At 34.0% G+C, this 21,129-nt stretch overlaps 1 protein-coding gene across 4 annotated transcripts in view; it reads right to left on the minus strand.

The window, feature by feature from the left end:
- The window catches only part of LOC136028179 (serine/arginine-rich splicing factor 5-like), a 43,638-nt gene extending 30,657 nt beyond the window's left edge, over positions 1-12,981 (minus strand). For 2 of the 4 annotated variants that reach the window (XM_065705884.1, XM_065705900.1), the window contains exons 1-2: positions 12,846-12,981; positions 979-1,119 (exon numbers count right to left, since the gene is read on the minus strand). In XM_065705884.1, coding sequence (XP_065561956.1) covers positions 979-1,110 — 132 coding nt within the window. In that variant the 5' untranslated portion in view covers positions 1,111-1,119; positions 12,846-12,981. Of the gene's footprint in view, positions 1-978; positions 1,120-12,824 lie in introns of all 4 variants that reach the window. The other 2 variants (XM_065705892.1, XM_065705910.1) reach the window with 1 other exon arrangement.
- Between the last annotated feature and the right edge of the window lie 8,148 nt (positions 12,982-21,129).

Consider the following 21,129-nt stretch of genomic DNA (forward strand, 5'->3'; position numbering starts at 1 on the left):
CTTATATAATTACATCAAGATCTAAATCTAAACAAAGAATTATGTTTCAGAATTCCATTAACAACATTTTTCATTGAAAACAGAAAGATCCAAGTGACATGGGAGTTTAATTATAGAGAAGTTCAGTCTTCATGATAAACCAATACAATTTGCAGTAGCAATACTTGATGCATCACCCTCTATTTTGAGCAAACAGATAAAATTTAGAAAAACACATTGGTTTTAAGGTGGTTTTAGAACCACATTACTTCAAAGGTTCAAAATCTTAAGCTAGATTAGGGCAACATGGGCTCATTATAAACAAATGACAAGAATAGTTTGGAGCTTGTTAGTCCCTGACTTGAACAATAAATACCATTTTTAACATCTATTGGTTTACTATTATCCATGTTCAAAGAAGCACACCATTTATTGATAATTATCACAATTAATGTTAACAACTTCATGAAGAAGCAATAGGGGGAACCACCCCCCCCCAGATTTTTTCTGGTGCCCACTTTCCCTGTTTTTTTCCTTTTTTCAGTTTTTTTATAAAAATTTGGTCAATTATTGGCACCTTTGTCACATTGCCCCCCCCCCCAAGATTTTGCTCTAAATCTGCCCCTGATGAGAGCTATACAATATGAAAATCATTTGCATTAAGCTCAATGGACACAGGGTTCCATCTGTCATCCATATGATTTCAATAAGTTAAAATGTTATGCTAGATTAGGGAATCAAGGATTATTCTTTAAGTAAATCAACAGACTTTTAATAGTAGTTTTTATTATCAATAATGTAAATTTCTAAATTAATGTCAGTTCATGCTAGTAATTCTAGCTTGAATAAAAATGTGTTTGAACCACAGCCACAATAGGAGCAGAAGCAGTGCTATTCAAAATTAACAGTGGAATTAATACCTTTCTAAAACAAAAAAAATAAAATAACAAATTGATACTATTTTCTGCTAATAATAAAGGAACAACATAAAGCACTTACCACAAAACAATACCCTTTCTTCATTAGGACTTCAACAACCCGTCCATATCCTCTAAAGAATCTTTCAACATCTCTTTCTCTGCAACCTCTGGGTAAATTTCCAACAAAAACTCTCTTGCTATTACCACCCATCTTGAGAACCTAAAGAAAATATCTTCAATTTTACTTAATGATAGTATTTTCATATTCTGTGTAGTAGATAGTATTTACATTCAGTAGACACAACTGAATTGCCTCATCATTCACAAAAGGCCTAATAGCTGATTTAAGTATTATCAGTATATAAATACACAACTCTACTGTCAGTCACTTTTGGGAACAGGAAACACTTTAAGGTTACTAGAGAACTAGAGTATGGAAACCTTGAAATCTTTTGAATTTCAACAGTACTTAGATCTTTTATATAAAGGATCATTCTTTTATAACAAGGTCATCCATAGGTTAAAAATCTTTCTCTAACCCTCAGTGTCAGCTGACCATCACTAAGATAAATGGCCAACAAATGAATTTTTCCACCACCATGGGGTACTCCCAAAACTGACAATTTACTCAAATGGAATTTCCTTAAAATTATGGTAAAATTTGATTTGTGATTGATCTTTTGAGATCTTTGATGAGTCAACAGTCCAGAGCTAACTATAGGGTAGTTCTAAATATTTATTTTTTATTTATTTATTCAAAAAGAAAAGAAAACACATAACAACAATAATAATAAAGATCCTAGAAGCGAACTTGTTAAGGACCAAAACAACAAAAAATTGTAAATGAAAAAGAGAGAGAAGAAAAAAAAGAAAAGAAAAGAGAAAACAAGGGTAATTAAAGCAAATTGAACAAACATTTAGAGAAATATAATATCAAGATTTTAGTACACTGTTATATAGCGTCCGAAAACTTGTGGATAGCTCGACACTGGAGGGTATTACATTCCATTGAATTATAGATTTATAAATTGGGGATCGCTGGGTGGAACTAGAGATACACCTGGGGACAATGAAGGAACGGTTGGATGAACGGAGACAGTGGCCTTCAGAATTATTACTATTAAAATAAGTTAATAAGTGGGGAGGAAGATTTTTATGGTAAGCGGAGTATGCAAGGGATAGATTTAACTTTTTGATGATTTGTTCAAGAGGGATAATACCAAAATCGGAGTACAAGTCCTTGGTGGGATATAGTCGTGGCAACCAAAAAACTGCTTTGACGGCACGGTTTTGAGCAGATTTTAATTTATTGGTAACTGAAGGATAAGTATTGCCCCATACAGATCCGCAGTATGAGATATATGGGTAAATAAAAGAATAATAAAGGGTGACAAGGATATCGGGAGGAAGAAAATAATTCACACGATTAATTATACTTACCTGTCGCAAAATTATGGCTCTGATATAGGACACATGTGTTGCAAATGATAGGCAGGAGTCTATGTGGACACCAAGAAACTTGGCAACTTCGACCTGCGGGAGGAGATTGGTAGAATATTTTAGGCCAAGTGCTGGCTGAACTTCATTTTTTTTTGTAAGGGGTTTGAAATAATATCACCTGACTTTTCTTGCTGTTAATGGTCATGTAGTTAACGAGACACCACTCCTGTACTCTATTCAGAAGGGTTTGAGTAGAGGTGACGACGGATGGTAAATTAGGACCGGTGATGAAAAAGTTGCTATCGTCAGCAAAAAGTACTGGGTGCACTGATGGGCCCAGGTCCGTAATCAAATCATTAATATAAAGGAGAAAAAGTATTGGACCAAGGACAGAGCCCTGTGGGACGCCCCTCCGGACAGGTAGGGGATGTGAAGTTACCCCACCCAGTCTCACACTCTGTACTCTACCAGAGAGATAAGAGCCGAACCATGAGAAAGGAACTCCGCGAATCCCTAGGTTATTGAGTTTACTTAATAAAACACTGTGATCAACCATGTCAAAGGCCTTTGAAAAATCCAGAAATAAGCCCAATACAGTATTTTTAAGGTCAAGTTGGGAACGTATAAACTGTGTGGCGTCTATTAGTGCATGAGCAGTTGAAAATTTGGCACGGAAGCCATATTGATGAGGAGAAATCAACAAATCTGATGACTGATTCCCAAATACAAAGGGAGAAAGACGTCGGAATATAATTCTCTCGAGCACCTTAGATATAACTGGGAGAAGTGAGATTGGACGATAATTGCTTATCTCAGACGGATCGCCTTTTTTATGAATCGGGATAACAATTGCTGATTTAAATATTTCTGGGAAGACTCCATTGGTCATAGACAGGTTTGCTATGTGCACAATGGGTTCACAAATATAGGAAGATACGGTCCTAAGAAGCTTATTACTCATGCCAAAGAAGTCAGGTGTACTACTATTAGAGATTCGATAACTTGAAGCACCTCTTTGCGATCAGTTGGGGAGAAAAACGTGGATCTGGGATTCTTGCTAGGGTGTACTGACTGTGAGAAGGAACAGGAGTTAGCATTTGGAATATTAGTGAAATAATTATTAAAAGCATCCGGTACTAAAATTGGGTCAATTAATCTGCCACTGATGTCCCTAAGGTTAATAGGAACAGATCTTGAATTCCTTTTTTTTGAAAGGATTTCATTTATTGTAGACCAAATTTTTTGCAAGTTCCCTTTGCAGTGAGAGATTTTTGAATAATAATAATTTTTCTTTGCTTCCCGGATGAGTTTGGTATATATGTTTTTGTATTTTTTATAATTAGTCAGGTCAATAACGCTACTGGTTTTACAAGCTAACTTATATAGGTCATTTTCTCGGTATGAAGAGATTATCAGGCTATTTGACATCCAGGGGCGTATATGGGTAGTTTTTCGGTTTGATTTACGAACTGGAAAGGTTGAACTAATAAGATCACTCAATCCCTGTGTAAAACTACTTGTGGCTGAATTAACATCCTGACAATCCAAAGTCTTGGACCAGTCGAAGGATTTCAAACAATCCGTGAACCGGTTCATATTCACAGTATTATATATTCTATTAGACGTAGGGGTATTAGTTCTACAGGGTTGAGTAGCTGATAGGGAGGGTAAGGAAAGATAGATTGGAAAGTGATCTGACAGGTCAGAAAATATTATTTTGGAGGACAGGTGGTTTCCCAGGGAAGTGGATACAAAAATGTTATCAATTAAAGTAGCAGTAGACCTCATGGGATCAACTCTAGTAGGAAAAAAGATTGTGGGAAGAAGACCACTTGAGGTAAATGTTTCAAAGAAGGTATCACTATCATTGTTGTTGCTAACATTTAATAAATTACAACTGAAGTCCCCAAAAACTATTGCCTTCTTTTGTGGTAAATTAATAAAACTAGAAAAATCATCAAACTGATTACAAAAGAAAGGTGTCGGAAATGAGGGTGGTTTATAAAATAACGAAAAAATAAAAGAATTCTCGTCTACACTTATGTCGACGATTATTGAATAAATGCATCTATTATTTATAGGTTGCGAGAACAAGAATTCACAATCTAATAGTCTGGTGAATTTTAGACTTGATCGGATGTAAAGAGAAATGCCACCAGAGGACTTGGTTAATTTTCTTTCAATATGAATAGCTTGAAAGCCAGTGAGGGAAAATTCATTAGTATCATCAATTTCTGAAAGCCACGTCTCCGTTATTCCAATTACGTCGAAAGGGCAGTAACCATTTGTTAAAATTAAATCTTTAAAATTAGCCCACTTATCCCGTATGCTTCTGATATTAAAGCAAATTACATTAAGTTTGGTCTCTTCCATTAGCTTAGGTTTCACATTTTTCACAAAATCAAAAGTGTCGAGATATTTACAGTTAATTTGGTTTAAAGGGCTATCGGGCTAGCTAAGGTGTTGGTGGACAGATTATTTTGGTCATCGTAATAATTAAAAACAACATTATTGCACAGTGACAAATTATTAAGAAACGTAAAATCTTGTAAAGTACTTGTACTTGTGTTTGTTTGACTGTTCATTTCTTAAGCAGTAGTTTCTGTGCTTCTGGACATTTTTATGAATAACAGGGGTGGTCGGAGGAGCCACAGAGAGCACATTTCATGACAAGTTGACACGGGTTTTCTTTGGAGTTCTGGTGGTCACCAGCGCATTTAGAGCATCTCGGGGAAGCTTTACAGTTATTTGCAGTATGGCCGTAGCACTGGGTAGGCAAAAACTTGTACTCAGTTATAGGTAGACGCTCGTAACCAATAACAAGGGGATTCTCAGTGGCATAGTTTAGGTGGTCACGTGACTCAAACTTTAATCGAAAAGACCTCGTACTTCCTAACTGAACAACTTCTGTACAGTTATTAGCGAGATCGCATAGGTCACTTTTAGATGTTCCGTCAGGCACTCGGCGTACTATACCGAAAAAGGCAGGACTCTTCACTTTAGCATTAATGGATTGGTCTGCTTTACTAAATGCATCTGCCAAAGTATTGGCGGCACCCCTGTCCGACAGAACTACTTGCCATGCATCCCTCCTAGGCCTCAAAACAACTATGCTTGAGCTGACACCCCCACAAGCTTTATCCAGGAAATCTTTTTGAGCGTCAGGATTATTCAAGTTTTTTGGTGGATTTTTCACAATAACTGAATAGGACTGTTTTGCGGGTGGGGGAGGTTTCATATCAGGAATAGTTTGCACGACTGACCTTGCTTTATGGTGCTCAGCGAAGCTTTTAAATTCCATGTAGAGTTCATTAACCTTTCGAGTTAACATAGCTGTTGTCTCCCCTGGCACACATGGGACCTGATCTGGCACGAAAATCAGATACTGAGGTAGGCTGATCTTTTTCTCATCACAAAGATCAAAGGCTCGAACCGTATCACTTACATTATCAGTCACTTTGGGGCGCTCAGTTACCCTAGTAATAGAGGCGTCAGCCCACAAAATCTTCTTTGCTTCAATTAACAGATCTCCTTTGAAAAAATCGCAAGCAATTTTTACAATATTATCAGCTGAACAACCTGCATTTCTAGCCCGTGAAATGAAATTCAACACGGGATTCAAGACAAGTCTTTCACCTGGCATCATCCAGTGAAATGATCAAATTTCATCAAAATTCGTGAGCGGGGCCACAATAGTTGTGAGTAAAAGCAATAGCAAATCAGGTAGCAATACTCACAAGATATACATTCAGAAGTTGCATACACAATTTTAATTATCCAAAATCCAATTATTCAAAGCAAATTGTTCAAGGCACGTTACACAACTTAAATAGTTGCGTACAGGATTTTAATTATCCAATTATCAAAAGCAAATTGTTCACAGCACTATATAGCATTGTACACAATTTCAATAGTTGCGCAATGAAATAAATATCCAAACAATAATCCTCTGTAATTTAACCAACCAATATAAACTGGTTTTCATCCATATACGTCAAAGACTGAATGAACTGTTAGAAAGATGACTGTTAAATAAAGAAAGACAACCAATCTTTTACTTATTTTTATGCAAAGCATTGCCTATTTAATGTAGCTATAGCATCAATAATATACCCCTTGCGTTGGCAAGTTTTCAATTAAAGCCAGTAGTACCAGGGAACTCCCGAAGTTGCAAAATTACTCAAGGCTATATCCATGGAGATATCTGACTTGTTAGCACAACAAAAATACAAGTAAACAATTTTTTTTTCAAGTCCCCTAGGACTGAAATACAAACACCCCTCCCCTAAACAGAAATCCTTCAATTCCTGCAAACAATCTTATTTATGGATTTTTATGGATTGCAAATGGAATTTCCTTTAAGCAGATTTCGAACATTTTAGGGACTACCTTTTGCAGATTCTTAATTTTTACTCCACTAAACTTCTGCTCAAAAATTATCACTAAAAGGGAAAGGAGGATTTCATTAAATTTAATATGACCCATCAAAAGTTATGGGCCTACAAAACATTAAACAATTTTTGAAAAGGACAGAAAATATCCCCAAAGGTAAAATGCCCTTATCAAAAATCACAACATCAGATTCAGTATATCAGAGAGCCCTACAGCATAAGTTTCAAGTTCCTATATATAAAATGTGAAATTTTGCATTTTTAGCAAAAAGAAAAATAAGAGGTGCGTGTTAATTTTTTTTTTCCAGGGGTGATTGCACCAAACCAGTAGTCATAGAAGATTGGGACACAGCTCATTCAACAAAACATAGCAATTCCTAGCAATATTTTTAAGTTACCAATAAGATCTGTACCCCTGTTTCCCCCAAGTCAGCTGATGAAAATTTAGGGATAGCCATCTGATTCAAACTAGTTAAAAAGTCTCAATAACTATGTTGGTTCTATGCATTCACCCCCTGGAAAATAAGACTCCAGATTTGAGAATTTTATTTGAGTTCTATTTTTTTCTATTGGGGGGAAGAAATTTTGGTACTTGTGTATTATATGCCACTCACTCGAGTTTATGATGTGGAATACACAAGAGCAAACTGGTTTCTTCATTAGTTTCTTTCAGCTTAGCACAAGACAACGACATGTGACAAAATAGATGGAAAATTTATAATTTGGGCAATATATTTACACTAGTGAAAAAACTGGCTTGTTCTTAAGTTTTACACATTGTAAACTTGAGTGGATGGACTATAATACACAATTGTATCAGAATTTTCATGGAGACAGCCAGATTTCCCAATATTATTGTTTAAAAACAATTAGAAATTATATTTTAAAAAACAGGTTTTTACAACTGAAAGTAAGGAGCAATATCAAAACTTAAAAAGAACAGAAATTATTATGTATATGAATGCAGTTGCCTCCTCCTCAAGACCTCACTCTTTATGCTAGTTTTTTAATAGAATTTTAAAACAAAGCTTACTGTTCTAATTAAACAGTCATTGTGTTTAAGGAATGGTTCTTAAAGAATTAGCACAAAAAGTCAAAACTGTAGCATAAAGACCTTGGTCTTAAATAGGGCTGTCACCAACTATTTCTTGGGGGATGACATGGCCCCCACTGGCCCAGGAGAAAGGGTTGCAAACACCAAATCTAGGCATTTACCCTTCCCCTGAAAAACACCCCCCCAGTGGCTGGTTGGTTCACAATCACTTGACTTTAAACAAAAAGACAAGATCTCTCAATTTCTGATCAAATAAGCATCCACTAAAGTTTTTACAGCCATGAGGCAGAGGTAGGGATAAGGAAAGGGCAGGACCCATCCTACACAAAATAATTTCTGCTAATTTTGGGGTTTAATAACATTCTTTACTTTCATAATTGCAGCATCAATCAGAAAAAGAAATCCAGAGGGACTATATATCAATTTCATATTTCTAATGTGTTTTGTCCCCCCCCCCCCATAAGAAGTCATGAATTCTTCCCTGGGGATCTTAAATCAATTTTTACCTCTATTCTCCACTTGTCTCTTTTTATAACTAATTCTGTATTTTTCGTATGGCACAATGAGAGTTGCAACATCTTGGTATTAAAATGCACCCTTTGGTGATTCTCCCTTCCTCCCAAACTAACCAAAATATTGTTAAGATCTAAATAAAATTTCACTGTCTTAGGTAAACTCTCTGTTGCCATACAATTCCTAACATTTGTATATAAGGGTATTAAACCTCTGCAATGGGCTTCCATGATTGTTTTGTAGAGAGATGGGAGGAGGATGTTAGGGAGGGAGAGAGATGGCTCAAAGGGTAGATTTTAATACCAAACCATCTCAATTCTTGTTGAGCCTTCAGATAAATACAGAAGAGAAAGACAAGGAGAGTGAAGGTAGAAACAAGGGCCATGCCCAGGTCTTTTGTTTGGAGTTTTTTGGGAGGGGGGTGGGGGGTTGGGTAAACACTTATTTTTCAATAAAACAAAATTTGAAATTGATATTTAATCCCTCTATGTGTGTTATTGTGCAACTAAAGAGTAATATTGAACTGCAAAATGAGCAGAACTTATTCAGTAAAAGGAGACTTCCACTTCTTGTCCCCAGCACCACCTCATTTTTGTAGAAACTTTAGACAGAGCTCATTTGACCAGAAATTGAGTTGCAGTCCTTTTTTTATCAGTCAAAAGTGATTATAGACCAACAAGTCACAGAAGGATAGCAATAGCTCCCATAGGCACAAAGCTTTTTACCCATTGCTCACTTCCACATCTCTGATAAAATTCTAGACAGTTTTCTTTTAACTATCTTGGAAAGTGGCAAGGTTAGGAAAAGTACATTCTGAGATGGATCTAGGCTACAGACTAAAGTAGCCTATGTCCCAGGAAGGTATTTTGAAGCACCTACCAATGCACTCTTGCATTAAGAGGGCACTGAACTTTAATAGCATTAAAAGTGTTATAAAAGTGAAACCTAGCTCAATCTCAACTAATGAAGTTTCAAAGATCTGGAAATACATTTCTTAAATTTAGAAAAAGAACAATTGATGTGGCTTAAAATTCAACTCAAATAGTAGGAACTGCATTTTCAAAGGTATAACCAAAGAAAGAGAAACCAAAAATTTGGTTAAGTGCTGCCTTGTCAAAATTCCAATAGAAATAAAACTGTGGAGTTCCTAGGCCCTTCACTGAGTATATTTTTGGATCTGAATTCATTTAGCTGCTAAAGTTTTATTACACTTTCCTAGAGAGCAAAAATTAACTTGGCCTGGGATTTTGCTGTTGTTTTACTGGGAATCATATACTACTTTTTTTGAAGGGGGAGGGATTCTCTATTGAAAGTTTTCTGATGGAATGAAAAGTTTCTGGAGGAATTTTACATGTGAAAGGAGATTCCCTTACATTATGCTATTTTAAAAATAATAAGAAATTTAGGTAAAATTCTAGTTAATTGACTTCTTGCTATCTCAGAAAGGGTTTACATTAGGAAAATGAGACTCTCAGAGATGAATCTAGAGACTAATGTATGTCCCAAGAAGGTATTTTGAAGCAACTACCCTCCACTCCTCCCTCTAAAGGGCCCTGACCTTTAAAAATATGTGTTATAAAAGTGAAACCTTGCAAAATAGATCTTCTGCTTAATTGAGGTACAACAAGATTGTTTTCAGCTTCATAACTTTGCTCAATTCCATTTTGTAAGGTTTTAAATATATGCAAATACATTTCCTAAATTTTGAAAAAAAAAAACATTGAAATGGCTCAAAATTCTACTCAAATAACAGGAATTGCATTTTCAGAACTAAAGGCAGATAAAAAGTAACTAGTAACTGAAAATTAAGGTCAAATGTTGGTTTGTCAAAATTTCAATAGGTATAGTAAAAGACCAAAATGATGTGCAATCTTTCAGGAGGATCTTGACTCTCTCTAACTTATTGGTGCAAATCTAATTCCATGTTCATAAACCTTCTAAGTGTGTTGTTCTACACTATGCTTGTAAACTCCCACCTGTGCATACTTACCAGATGTCTGGCATACAAATCTCTTCTAACAAAATAGTGTGTGACCTTGGCATTTACTTTGATATGCAATTGAAATTTGATTAGCACATTTCAGAAATTGTAAAGAATGCAAATTATTGTTTATTGTCTATAAGGAGAAGCTTTAGTAGGTTTAACCTTTGAAATTTCTTACTAATATACAAATCAATGGTCCACCCTCTTCTTGAGTATAATGCTTCTGTTTGGTTTCCATTAAGTCTAATGGATGAGCATAGGATAGAAAAGGTTCAGAGAAGAGCCACTAGATTGATCCCATACCTTTCAGCACCTTTCCTATTGGCAGACTTTCTAGGCTTCAACTCCTGCCATTGAAGTTTTGTAGATGTTGCAATGACCTTGTAAATGTGTTTTGTATAATTAAAGGAGTGGATGATGTTGATCCAAATTTATTCTTTTAATTTAGCCATTACAACTCTACTCAAGAGCATGATAATAAATTATATCCCCCAAAACCACTGAAAAAAATTGGTCAACTATCTTTCATTAGTAGAGTTGCCAGACCATGGAATGGTTTGCCTTTGGAGGTTGTCAGGACAGAGAGTGTTTGAATTTTTAAGAGTGCATTAGTAAATACACCTTTCTATTTAGATGCTTTTGTTGTGTAGTTTCAAGTTATTTAGAAGTTTTTGCTGATTAGTTTTTAGTTGCCAATTTACTTTAGAATAGTATTATGATTTTGTGTTTTTGTGACAAGCATTGATGCTTACTGCTATACATAATAATAATAAATAAATAAATAGACCTGTTATATAGGCAAATTTCAGGGCCCTCTAGAGGGAGGAGTGGAGGTGGGTGCTTTAAAATACCTTCATAGGACATACTTTGGCCTGTAGACCCATCCCTGAAAGATACATTTTCCTAACCTAAACCCTTTCCAAGATAGCAAGAAGCCAATTAATTAGAATTTTACTGAAATTAAATATGTAAATAAAAATTTGGTAAAATTCTAGTTGATTGACTTGGCTATCTTGGAAAGGGGTTAGGTTAGGAAAATGCAACTTTCAGGGATGGGTTTACCTTAATTTGAGAAAAATACCATAATTTTAGTTACCAGTTGCCTTTTCTCTGCCTTTAGTTCTGAAAATTCAATTCCTGTTATTTGAGTAGAATTCTAAGCCAGATCAATGTATACTTCAATTAAGCAGAAGATCTATTTTGCAAGGTTTCACTTTGGTAAAATTCTAGTTAATTGACTTCTTGCTATCTCAGAAAGGGTTTAGGTTAGGAAAATGAAACTTTCAGGGATGAATCTACAGATTAAAATATGTCCTGGGAAGGTATTTTGAAGCAACTACCTCTGCTCCTTCTCCCTCTAGAGGGCCCTGAAATTTGATGACCTTGAAAAATATGAACGTTATAAAATTGAAACCTTGCAAAATAGATCTTCTGCTTAATTGAAGTACAACAAAATGGTTTTCAGCTTCATAACTTTTCTTAATTCCATTTTATAAGTTTTGAGATATGCAAATACATTTCCTAAATTTTGAAAAAAACATTGATATGGCTCAAAATTCTACTCAAATGACAGGAATTGCATTTTCAGAAGTAAAGGCAGACAGAAGCAACTAGTAACTGAAAATTAAGGCAAAATGTTGTTTTGTCAAAATTTCAATATGTATGAGGAGTGGAGGTGGGTACTTTAAAATACCTTCCCGGGACATACTTTAGCCTATAGACCCATCCCTGAAAGTTTCATTTTCCTAACCTAAACCCTTTCCAAGATGGCAAGAAGTCAATTAACTAGAATTTTACCTTTCACATTTATGACATATTTTTAGAGGTCAGGGCCCTCTAGAGGGAGGAGTGGAGGTAGGTACCTTAAAATACCTTCCAAGGACATACTTTAGCCTGTAGACCCACCCCAGGAAGTTTCATTTTCCTAACTTCAATTAAAAAAAAAACAAAACAATTTATTAAAAAAAAACAATTTTGTTGTACTTCAACTAAGCAGAAGATCTATTTTGCAAGGTTTCACTCTTATAACCCACATATTTTTAAAGGCCATCAAAGGTCAGGGCTGTCTAGAAGGAGGAGTGGAGGTAGTTACTTCAAAATACCTTCCCAGGACATACTTTAGTCTGTAGATTCATCCCTGAAAGTTTCATTTCCCTAACCTAAACCCTTTCTGAGATAACAACAAGTCAATTAACTAGAATTTTCTAGTCCAAGATTAAGCTCCAGCTTTAACTAGGCCTAGGCTGATTTCATTTAAGTATTTGGAACTGTTTAGTCTCTGCTCAAGTAATCAAGCAAATCAAAGTCTCAGATTAAGAAATTTGAGAAAAACTCAAGCATTAAACAACACAATTTCTAGGTTTACACTTAGTGATTTCACCACTACGGTGACTGACAGTACAATTTCTGGGTAGCCAAGATATTACCCTACAACCAGACACTACCTAGGCTTAGCTTTAAGCCCATCATCAAAATGCTGATTAAGAAAACTAAGAATTTACCAAGGAATAAGGGTCATATAAAACAAAAATTAGTCCACTTACAAAATTTTTTATTTTCTTTACCTTTAGAAATTGGCAGCTTCAGAGCACACAAACGAAATGGCGGATATTTGCGCAGTTGACAGATAAGAAATTAATTTAGTCATAGTTATAATTTCATCTAAATTAAAATTCTTAGATGACACTAGTGTTTAGACATAGAAAACTATTTTAAGTCGGTTTAGTAATGTAAACAAAAATACTTTAAAATTTGATGGAAAGAAGCTTGAAATATTGATTAAGATTGTTTACTCGAAACTCAAATTTCAGTAGCATGAATTTGCCTTTTAATTTAGCCATTCAATTAATTATGTGAGTAGCAGCAAGTCTTGGCGGCTTGACCAGACAAAAGATTTCCGTACCGAATCAATTAGAGGCTGCTAGCTTCACTATACAGGAAGTTTTTTTTCCATGGAATGTTCAAATTTCAAAATTTTTCTGAATAGATAGCAATTAATAGAGTTAGATAGCAAATAAGAAAAAAAAAATCAATATTTGTATCAAGACAAAATGAGTCAATAGCTTAACTTAGCTAAAGGAAGTCCAATATCTGGACCTTTTTCTAGAGTTTCATAGATAGGAGCTATTTCAGGTTGCTGGATATAAAAATATACAGGGGTAGATTAGTTTCTTAAGTAAAAGGCTAAATATGCTTGCAATGTAGCTTGACTAGTTTGCTCTTGAATGTGTTTTACCTTTAGATTTATTTTGACGATTTTTTTTTTACTGAAGTCTCCCCTGACTATTTACTTGCGTAGTGTATCTGTAGCTTTTTTTCTTTTTTTTTTATTCTTGAGCTTCTTGGTAAGATGCTAAGATTATAGCTAGTCAATTTTCAAGGTATTTAGCAGTCAGTTTACATTCTTGGGTACTGATTAGCACAATTCAATAGACTACCAAGCAACATATTATAGTCTATTTGTTCACCACAAACATATCTTGCCAAAAACATGCCTGTAAGCAAGTGTAATTATGTGAGCACATTCAATCGTTACAAAAATTAAATTATGAGGATTAAAGATTTTTCGAAAGTCCAAAGAGCAGTGCATCATAGTTTCTCACCTGATGTTTCAGGCGACAAAACAAAATCTAAACAGTATAAAATCTAACAGCTCGTAGTAACAAACTGTAGTAAGGAGCGACCCGGCTCAATAGTAACCGAAACTCTAAAAAAATCGGAATCTTGATACTAATAGATACATAAAAAAGATTGCATTTTAGTGCTGATTTTAAATATATCAAGTTGAGTCTTACGCATCAAAAGTTACGAACCTGAGAATATTTGGCTTATTTTAGAAAATAGGGGTAAACACCCCCTAAAAGTCATAGAAAGTCATACAAACTTTGACCAATGTTTACCTATAGTAATGGTTATTGGGAAGAGTAAAGACTTTTCAGGAGGATTTTTTGGTTTGGGGGAGGGGAGGGTTATTTGGGAGGATCTTTCCACGAAGTAATTTGTCATGGGGGAAGAAAATTTCCACGAAGGGGACGCAGGATTTTCTATTATTATTTAAAAAAAAACAATGAAAAAATAAATATGAAAAAGTTTTTTCAACTGAAAGTAAAGAGCATCATTAAAACTTAAAACGAACATAAATTATTACGCATATTAGGTGCTCACCTCCTCCTAACACCTCGCTTTTTACGCTAAGGTATTCTTAATAATTTCAACTATCTATTCTACGGCTTTTGTGAGTCAGGGGTCATTCTTAAGGAATTGGGATAAAATTTTAGCTTTAGTGTAAAGAGTGGGGTATTGACGAGGAGGCGAATCCCCTCATATATGTAACAAAATATACAAATATAGAAGTTCGTTACATAAGTTAGTTCGTAAGTTACGTACATTTTTTATTAATAAACACGTTCGTAAAAAATTAGAAGTTCTAGTTGCCTTTTTAAGTAACTAAAAAACTGGAGGACAACTAGGCCTCCTCCCCTGCTCCTTTTGCTCAAAATGGTCCGATCAAAAGTATGAGAAAGCCATTTAGCCAAACAAAAAATTAATATGCAAATTTCGTTTTAATTATTCATTTGCGGAGAGCCAAAATCAAAAGATGCATTAATTCAAAAACGTTCAGAAATTAAATAAAAAAAAACAAGTTTTTTTAACTGAAAATAAGGAGCGACATTAAAACTTAAAACAAACAGAAATAACTCCGTACATGAAAAGGACTGTTCCCTCCTCAACGCCCAGCTCTTTACACTAAAGTTTTTTACTGTATTAAGAAGTAGAGTTGAGAGAAAGAGTCAAACTTTAGCGTAAAGAGCGAGGCGTTGAGGAGGGAACAGCTCCTTTTATATACGGAGTAATTACTTACCGCTCCTTACTTTCAGTAAAAAGAAAATATAAGTTGGAAGCGTTTAATCTTGTTTTAATTAACCTATTTGCTTTTTATTAACCTTCTTGCTATTTTTTTTTAATTGCTTGTTTAGATCAACATAGAGGTCTTTCAAAATAGCAGTGTTAAAAGAATTTGACTCAGTTTTTCAAAATATTGTAGCTAGTAATATTGAAGATAATTGCAATATATCATATTCTCCTAAAAATTAACATTTATTTTCAAATGAACTGGTAAAAGATTTAAATAAAAGGAGGATATGGTTTTGAAAGTGTCGGAGTTGGAGGACTGCGCAAGATAAGATTAAAAGTTTTTTTTTTCTATTGACATTTGATGCGGATATTTTTGGCCTATGTGAAACTTTTTAGATGAATTTTCAGTTGAAAGTATTCATGTTGAAGACTATCAATGTTTTCATATTTGTTGGAGTAGACAAAAGCAAGGTGGTCTTGATGTTGTAATTAAAAGTTGTATACCAACTCGTACAAGGCTAGATTTTTTTCACTAATTGATAATATTTTTTCACCTTACAGCGCCGTTAGAACATGCGTCACTCCTGATGATTCGTCTAATCACTGCATAATGATTTTCCTCTATATTTCCCGTATAATAAAAAAAAAACTCAAACAAAGTGATTTTGAGCGGAGTTAAGTAATTAATGAAAAGAATCTAAATCAATCTTTAGATAAACCTTATAACATATTAACTGAAAAGCTTGATCAATTTTACCCGTATAGAAATCCAAAAGGAAAGAGGCAAGCTCTAAGAAAATCATGGCTAAATTAATTAATTTTGAGGTATATTAATGAAAAAGATCGTTCATAAAAAATGCGTTTTAAAAGTTATAAGAATCTGTTGGTAAAGCTTCTTAGAGAAAGTGAAAGAGTTTATTATGAAAAGTCATTTCAAAATTCTGATTCTCCCCAGAAAACTTGGAGTTTGATTAAGAATAAAATTGAAATAAATAAAAAATTGTCACATCCCGAGGTATTGTTTGATATAAATGGTGAAGAAGTTAGAGGACCGCAAGCTAGTGCTAAGACGTTTAGTGATTATTTTACTGGGGTTGGACAATCTATCGTTTCATCAGAAATAGATTTTTATTCTAGCAGGTTGCATAAACAATATTTCTGTCCCACTGAAGGTGCAAGCATTTTTCTGGCCCAGGTTAGTTTTGCAGAATTCCAAAAGGTTATCAAAATATAAAAGCTGTAATTCAGTGGGATATGACGAACTTTCAACAAAGTTACTAAAAGTATTGCTGGTGTGATTTTTGAAACACTAATTCAAATTCTCAATTTACGTGTCAGTTTAGGTATATTTCCTAGTAGACTGAAAGTTACCCGGGAAATTCCAATACATAAAAAAGCGATAAACTTGGTGTAAATAATTATCATCCTATTGCAGTTTTATCTCCACTTTAAAGTTTTTGAAAAATTTTTACAATATAGGGCTTGTAATTATTTGGATAAAATAAATGTTTTTTTTTCGTAATTCAGGCATGCAAGGGAAAAGACTAGAAATAATAAAATTATACCTGTGCCGACGTAAAATCGCGGTAGATGTCGATAGAAAACTGTCTTGTTCAGAAGGTTTTCGTGATATTAGTGTCCCTCAAAGTTCAGTATTACGTCTGCTTTTATTTTTTATTTATACTAATGACCTTCCGCAAAGTTTGCAGGAGAATATTGGTCTAGTAATTCTATTTGCAGATGACACAGCTATATCTTTTTTGATATATCTTTTTTTATAATTTGATTATAATTGTTACTTCAGTTAATCGAGGGTTTGTTTCCGATTAGTTCCAATTATTTAGTGCCACTTGAGAGATTTTTTTTCAGGAGCTTCAGGTTGGTGAGCATAAAATTCACAGGGTCTAATCATATCGCTATTTAAGAGTTTCTCTTGATCCCCTTTTGTCATATCAAAATCAGTTGATCATTTGAGGGTAAAACTTGCTCCAAATATTAAATCGATGTGTCGTGTGAGAAAAATATTTTTCTATTTTCCGTATTAAAACAATTTATCACTCTTTAATTACTTCTTTTTTGAATTACTGTTCAATTGTTTTGAAGCACATAAAACCCTTTGGAAGCATGTAAAATTATTACAGATACTTAAAACAGGGCAGTAAGAATACTTAATTTTTCTTTTTTACATCGATCTTCAAAACTTGAAAATGCATTAGAAACAAAATTAATATTCGTTTTCTTAAATTTGTTAGATTTAAAACACGTACAAGATGTAAATATTTGCAAATGACATTTTCAAATACAAAATCCTATTAATTATTTCTACAAAAATCTTTGTTGATTTTGCCCACTCATTCCACTTGTCGGTGGGCTGGAATAATACCGAATTCCTTTTCTAAATTCTGAAAGGTTAATGTTTTCAATTAGATATCAAATACCTTTTATTTCCAACAAATTTAAGCTGAATGCCAAACCTTTGTTTCCTCTAATTTATCTCTAAAGAAAAAGATAGTTAAAGATTGTTTATTAATCATAGATGATGGAATATTGAAATATATTATATTTTTCTGTGTGTGAGTGTTTTTTTAATGTCTCCATGTTAGGATGACCTTCCTGCTTTCTTTTTTTGTTCTGTCTTTGCTTTTATTATAATGAGAAATATTATTCCTTTTATATGTCGTACATCGTGTCTACCCCAACTTTACGAGCTCTGCTCTCCATTGGGGGTTAATATTTTTTTTTGTATCTTTATATGAATTAAATGAAGAAATTCAAATTAAAAAAAAATAATCAAAAACAAAGAGATAGACTTTGACCGTTCAGAAAATTTCTTCTTGCTTGAAAAACTTACCAGTCTAGATGCAGTTTTTGATGCTAAAACCTAGTTAAAGATTTTATTGGTTTGCTATGCGTTAACCCTATGAAGCTCTCAGATGAAAAACTTTGGTCACTGAAGCTTGATTTGTCTATAAGGTGGAATCATATTTCAGTATAAAACTCTTCTATGTGTCTTGTGCACGACAGGAAGATCAGATCTTTTGCCAGATGAGCAGCGATAATGAGCTCTTAATTGTTCTAGTATTCCCGAGTCTCTTCGAGATTAGAAACCAGCGAAGGAGAATTTTCAGCTTCGGAAAAAGAAATAGATGAATCAATTAAAATTAATGGTCACAGTTACCCTTATGGACCTTAGATTATGCAAGGTACAAGAAATTGATGACTTTTTTTTCAGTCACTAAAGAACTAAGGACATGAATAGAATTCTTATTTGAAATAGTGCGTATACTTCTGTCTCAAACTGATATCAAGTATTCATCCAGACTCTTGTAACCCCAAGCGACCGACATATCCATCATCAACCCCCATACTGAATACAAGAAGAGACTCTTGGATTGAAAAAGTTAACCCACTCGAAGAAGAAAAAGCCCAAGACAAAAACGAAGAGGAAAGTATATGATACGTGTTATTAGCCCATTACAGACATTTATATAACAAAATCAAGTACAAAAATTGTTATTGGAGCCAGAATGAATAAGAACTATACGGAAATGTGTAAAGGGATAAATACAACAAATAAAATAAATTGTCTTTCTAAAACGACGCTCTTTCAGGGAAGTCAATCATCTAATAATTTAAAGCTTTAATCTTGAATAATTTCAGCAATAACAATATTAATGCATGACTCAGATATCTATCTAGGTAATGATATATACTCTTTTTCATGCCCGATTCAGCAAATTGATGTGAAGTTTACATTCTTACATAGCTTTGCTCATTCAATCCCTGTTTTAGTTTACTCATTATATTGTCAATTAATGCCAGTATTTGTCTTTTATTGAAGCAATAAGGAATACCAAGATGCCATGGATACAATTAAATAAAATAAACAAGTTGTTTTAACTGCAAGTAAGGAGCGACATTAAAACTTAAAACGAACAGAAATTACTTACAAAAGAGACACCAAAAACAAGAAGAACAATCGGGAATTTCTTAAGACAGTGGGAAACAAACTAGAATGAATATTTCGGCCGCTATATCCAATGGCCGTCCTCAGCAATACAAAAATATATAAGAAGAAACAACTTAAAAGAGGATCAAATCAATAAAACTAAAACTAAATGAAACGTTTTTCAAAACAGTCCCAGCATCCTTACCTCAGCGAGGTTCTACCAGGACAGATAAATAAATTGTGATGTCCTGGTTGATCCTTACTTTACATCCTTACTTCGCTGAGGTAAGGATGCTGGGACTGTTTTGAAAAACTTTTCATTTTAGTTTTATTGATTTGATCCTCTTGTAAGTTGTTTCTTCTTATATAGTTTTGTATTGCTGTGGACGGCCCTTGGACATAGGGGCCAAAATATTCATTCTAATTTGTTTCCCACTGTCTTGAGAAATTCCCTATTGTTCTTCTTGTTTTTGGTGTTTGTGATGGAAAGGCAGTGTGGTCTTCGTCGTTATTTACTTACAAAAGAGGTTGTCCCCTCCGCAACGCCTCGCTCTTTGCGCTAAAGTTTGACTCTGTCACAACTCTGCTTTTTAAAACAATAAAAAAACTTTAGCGTAAACAGCGAGGGGTTGCAGAGGGACAACCTCTTTCATATACGAAGTAATTTCTGATGGTCTGATTGTTAAGATTCTATGACTCTTAGGGGGTGTTTCCTCCTATTTTCTAAAATAAGGCAAATCTTCTCAGGCACGTAACTTTTGATGAGATAAGTGTAGCTTTTGATGAAACTTATAAATTTAAAATCAGCGTTAAAATGTGATTCTTTTGATGTAACTATTCGTATCAAAATTTCGTTTTTTAGAGTTTCGGTTACTATTGAGCCGGGTCGCTCCTTACTACAGTTTGTTACCACGAACTTTTTGAAAGTTACTATCCATGCCAGCTACCACTCCAGCAGCAGCTCTTTACGCTAAAGTTTTTTTATTGTTTTAAAAAGTAGAGTTGTGACAAAGAGTCAAACTTAAGCGTAAAGAGCGGGGCGATGAGGAGGGGACAACCCCTTTCATAGACGGAATAATTTCTGTTCATTTTAATTTTTAATGTCGCTCCTTACTTGCAGTTAAAAAAACTTGTTTTTTTTAGCTTGTTAATATATATATATATATATATATATATATATATATATATATATATATATATATATATATATATATATATATATATATATCAATTAAAACAATTGAACAAAAGTTAAAATTTAATTAGATGAACACTAATTTTTAATTAAAACATAGATTAATAACAATGAGTCAGGGTGACTTCTTTTTAGAGTAGTTTTTTTTTTTTTTACAGTCCGGATACAATTTTCTATGTTCCTGCACACAGCGCAGCAAGAACTGTTTTTATTCTTCATCAGCCGGGAAAAGTCCATTAAGATCTTGCATTAATTTAACACCCCTTTCAGCAGTATCATTCATAACTCTCAAACAACTTATTCTTCTTTTAGCTTCCAGAAAAGCAGCTTTATAGTTCCGTGAAGATACAATTTTCTTTAAAAAACTGTCGTCGATCTGCAGTCGCGATAAAAATTGTTTGCTCTTTTCCGATACAAAATCATCCAGTGTTTTATCTAAAAAAAATAAAGTAATTTTAATAACAAAAAATCAAGAACAATTAAAAAAATATCACAAAAAGTCAATTTAACTTACCAAACAACTTTTGAGTCAGTTCTTCCTATGATGGGTCATAGCGTTTGCTAAAATCTGAGATTCTGTCCCTGTTGAAGTTGGCAATCATTTTCTTCTTAATTTGGCTATCAACTTCATCATCAAACAGTGACAGAATGACTGTCTCTTCACATAAATACCACAAATTATGGCTAAACGTGCTTATAGAGGCCTTAGAAATTATTGCATCAACTTTTTCGTACTCTAACATCTTCAAGAAGCGCAAATCTTGGTCGGGTGCTTTGGTCGCCGCTGGGCATTCGAGCCAAGGTTTAACATACAACATCACGACGAATAAGCAAACATCTTGTAGAGCTT

This window comes from Artemia franciscana, chromosome 1, assembly GCF_032884065.1.
Source record: "Artemia franciscana chromosome 1, ASM3288406v1, whole genome shotgun sequence".
NCBI classification, from domain to species: Eukaryota; Metazoa; Arthropoda; class Branchiopoda; order Anostraca; family Artemiidae; genus Artemia; species Artemia franciscana.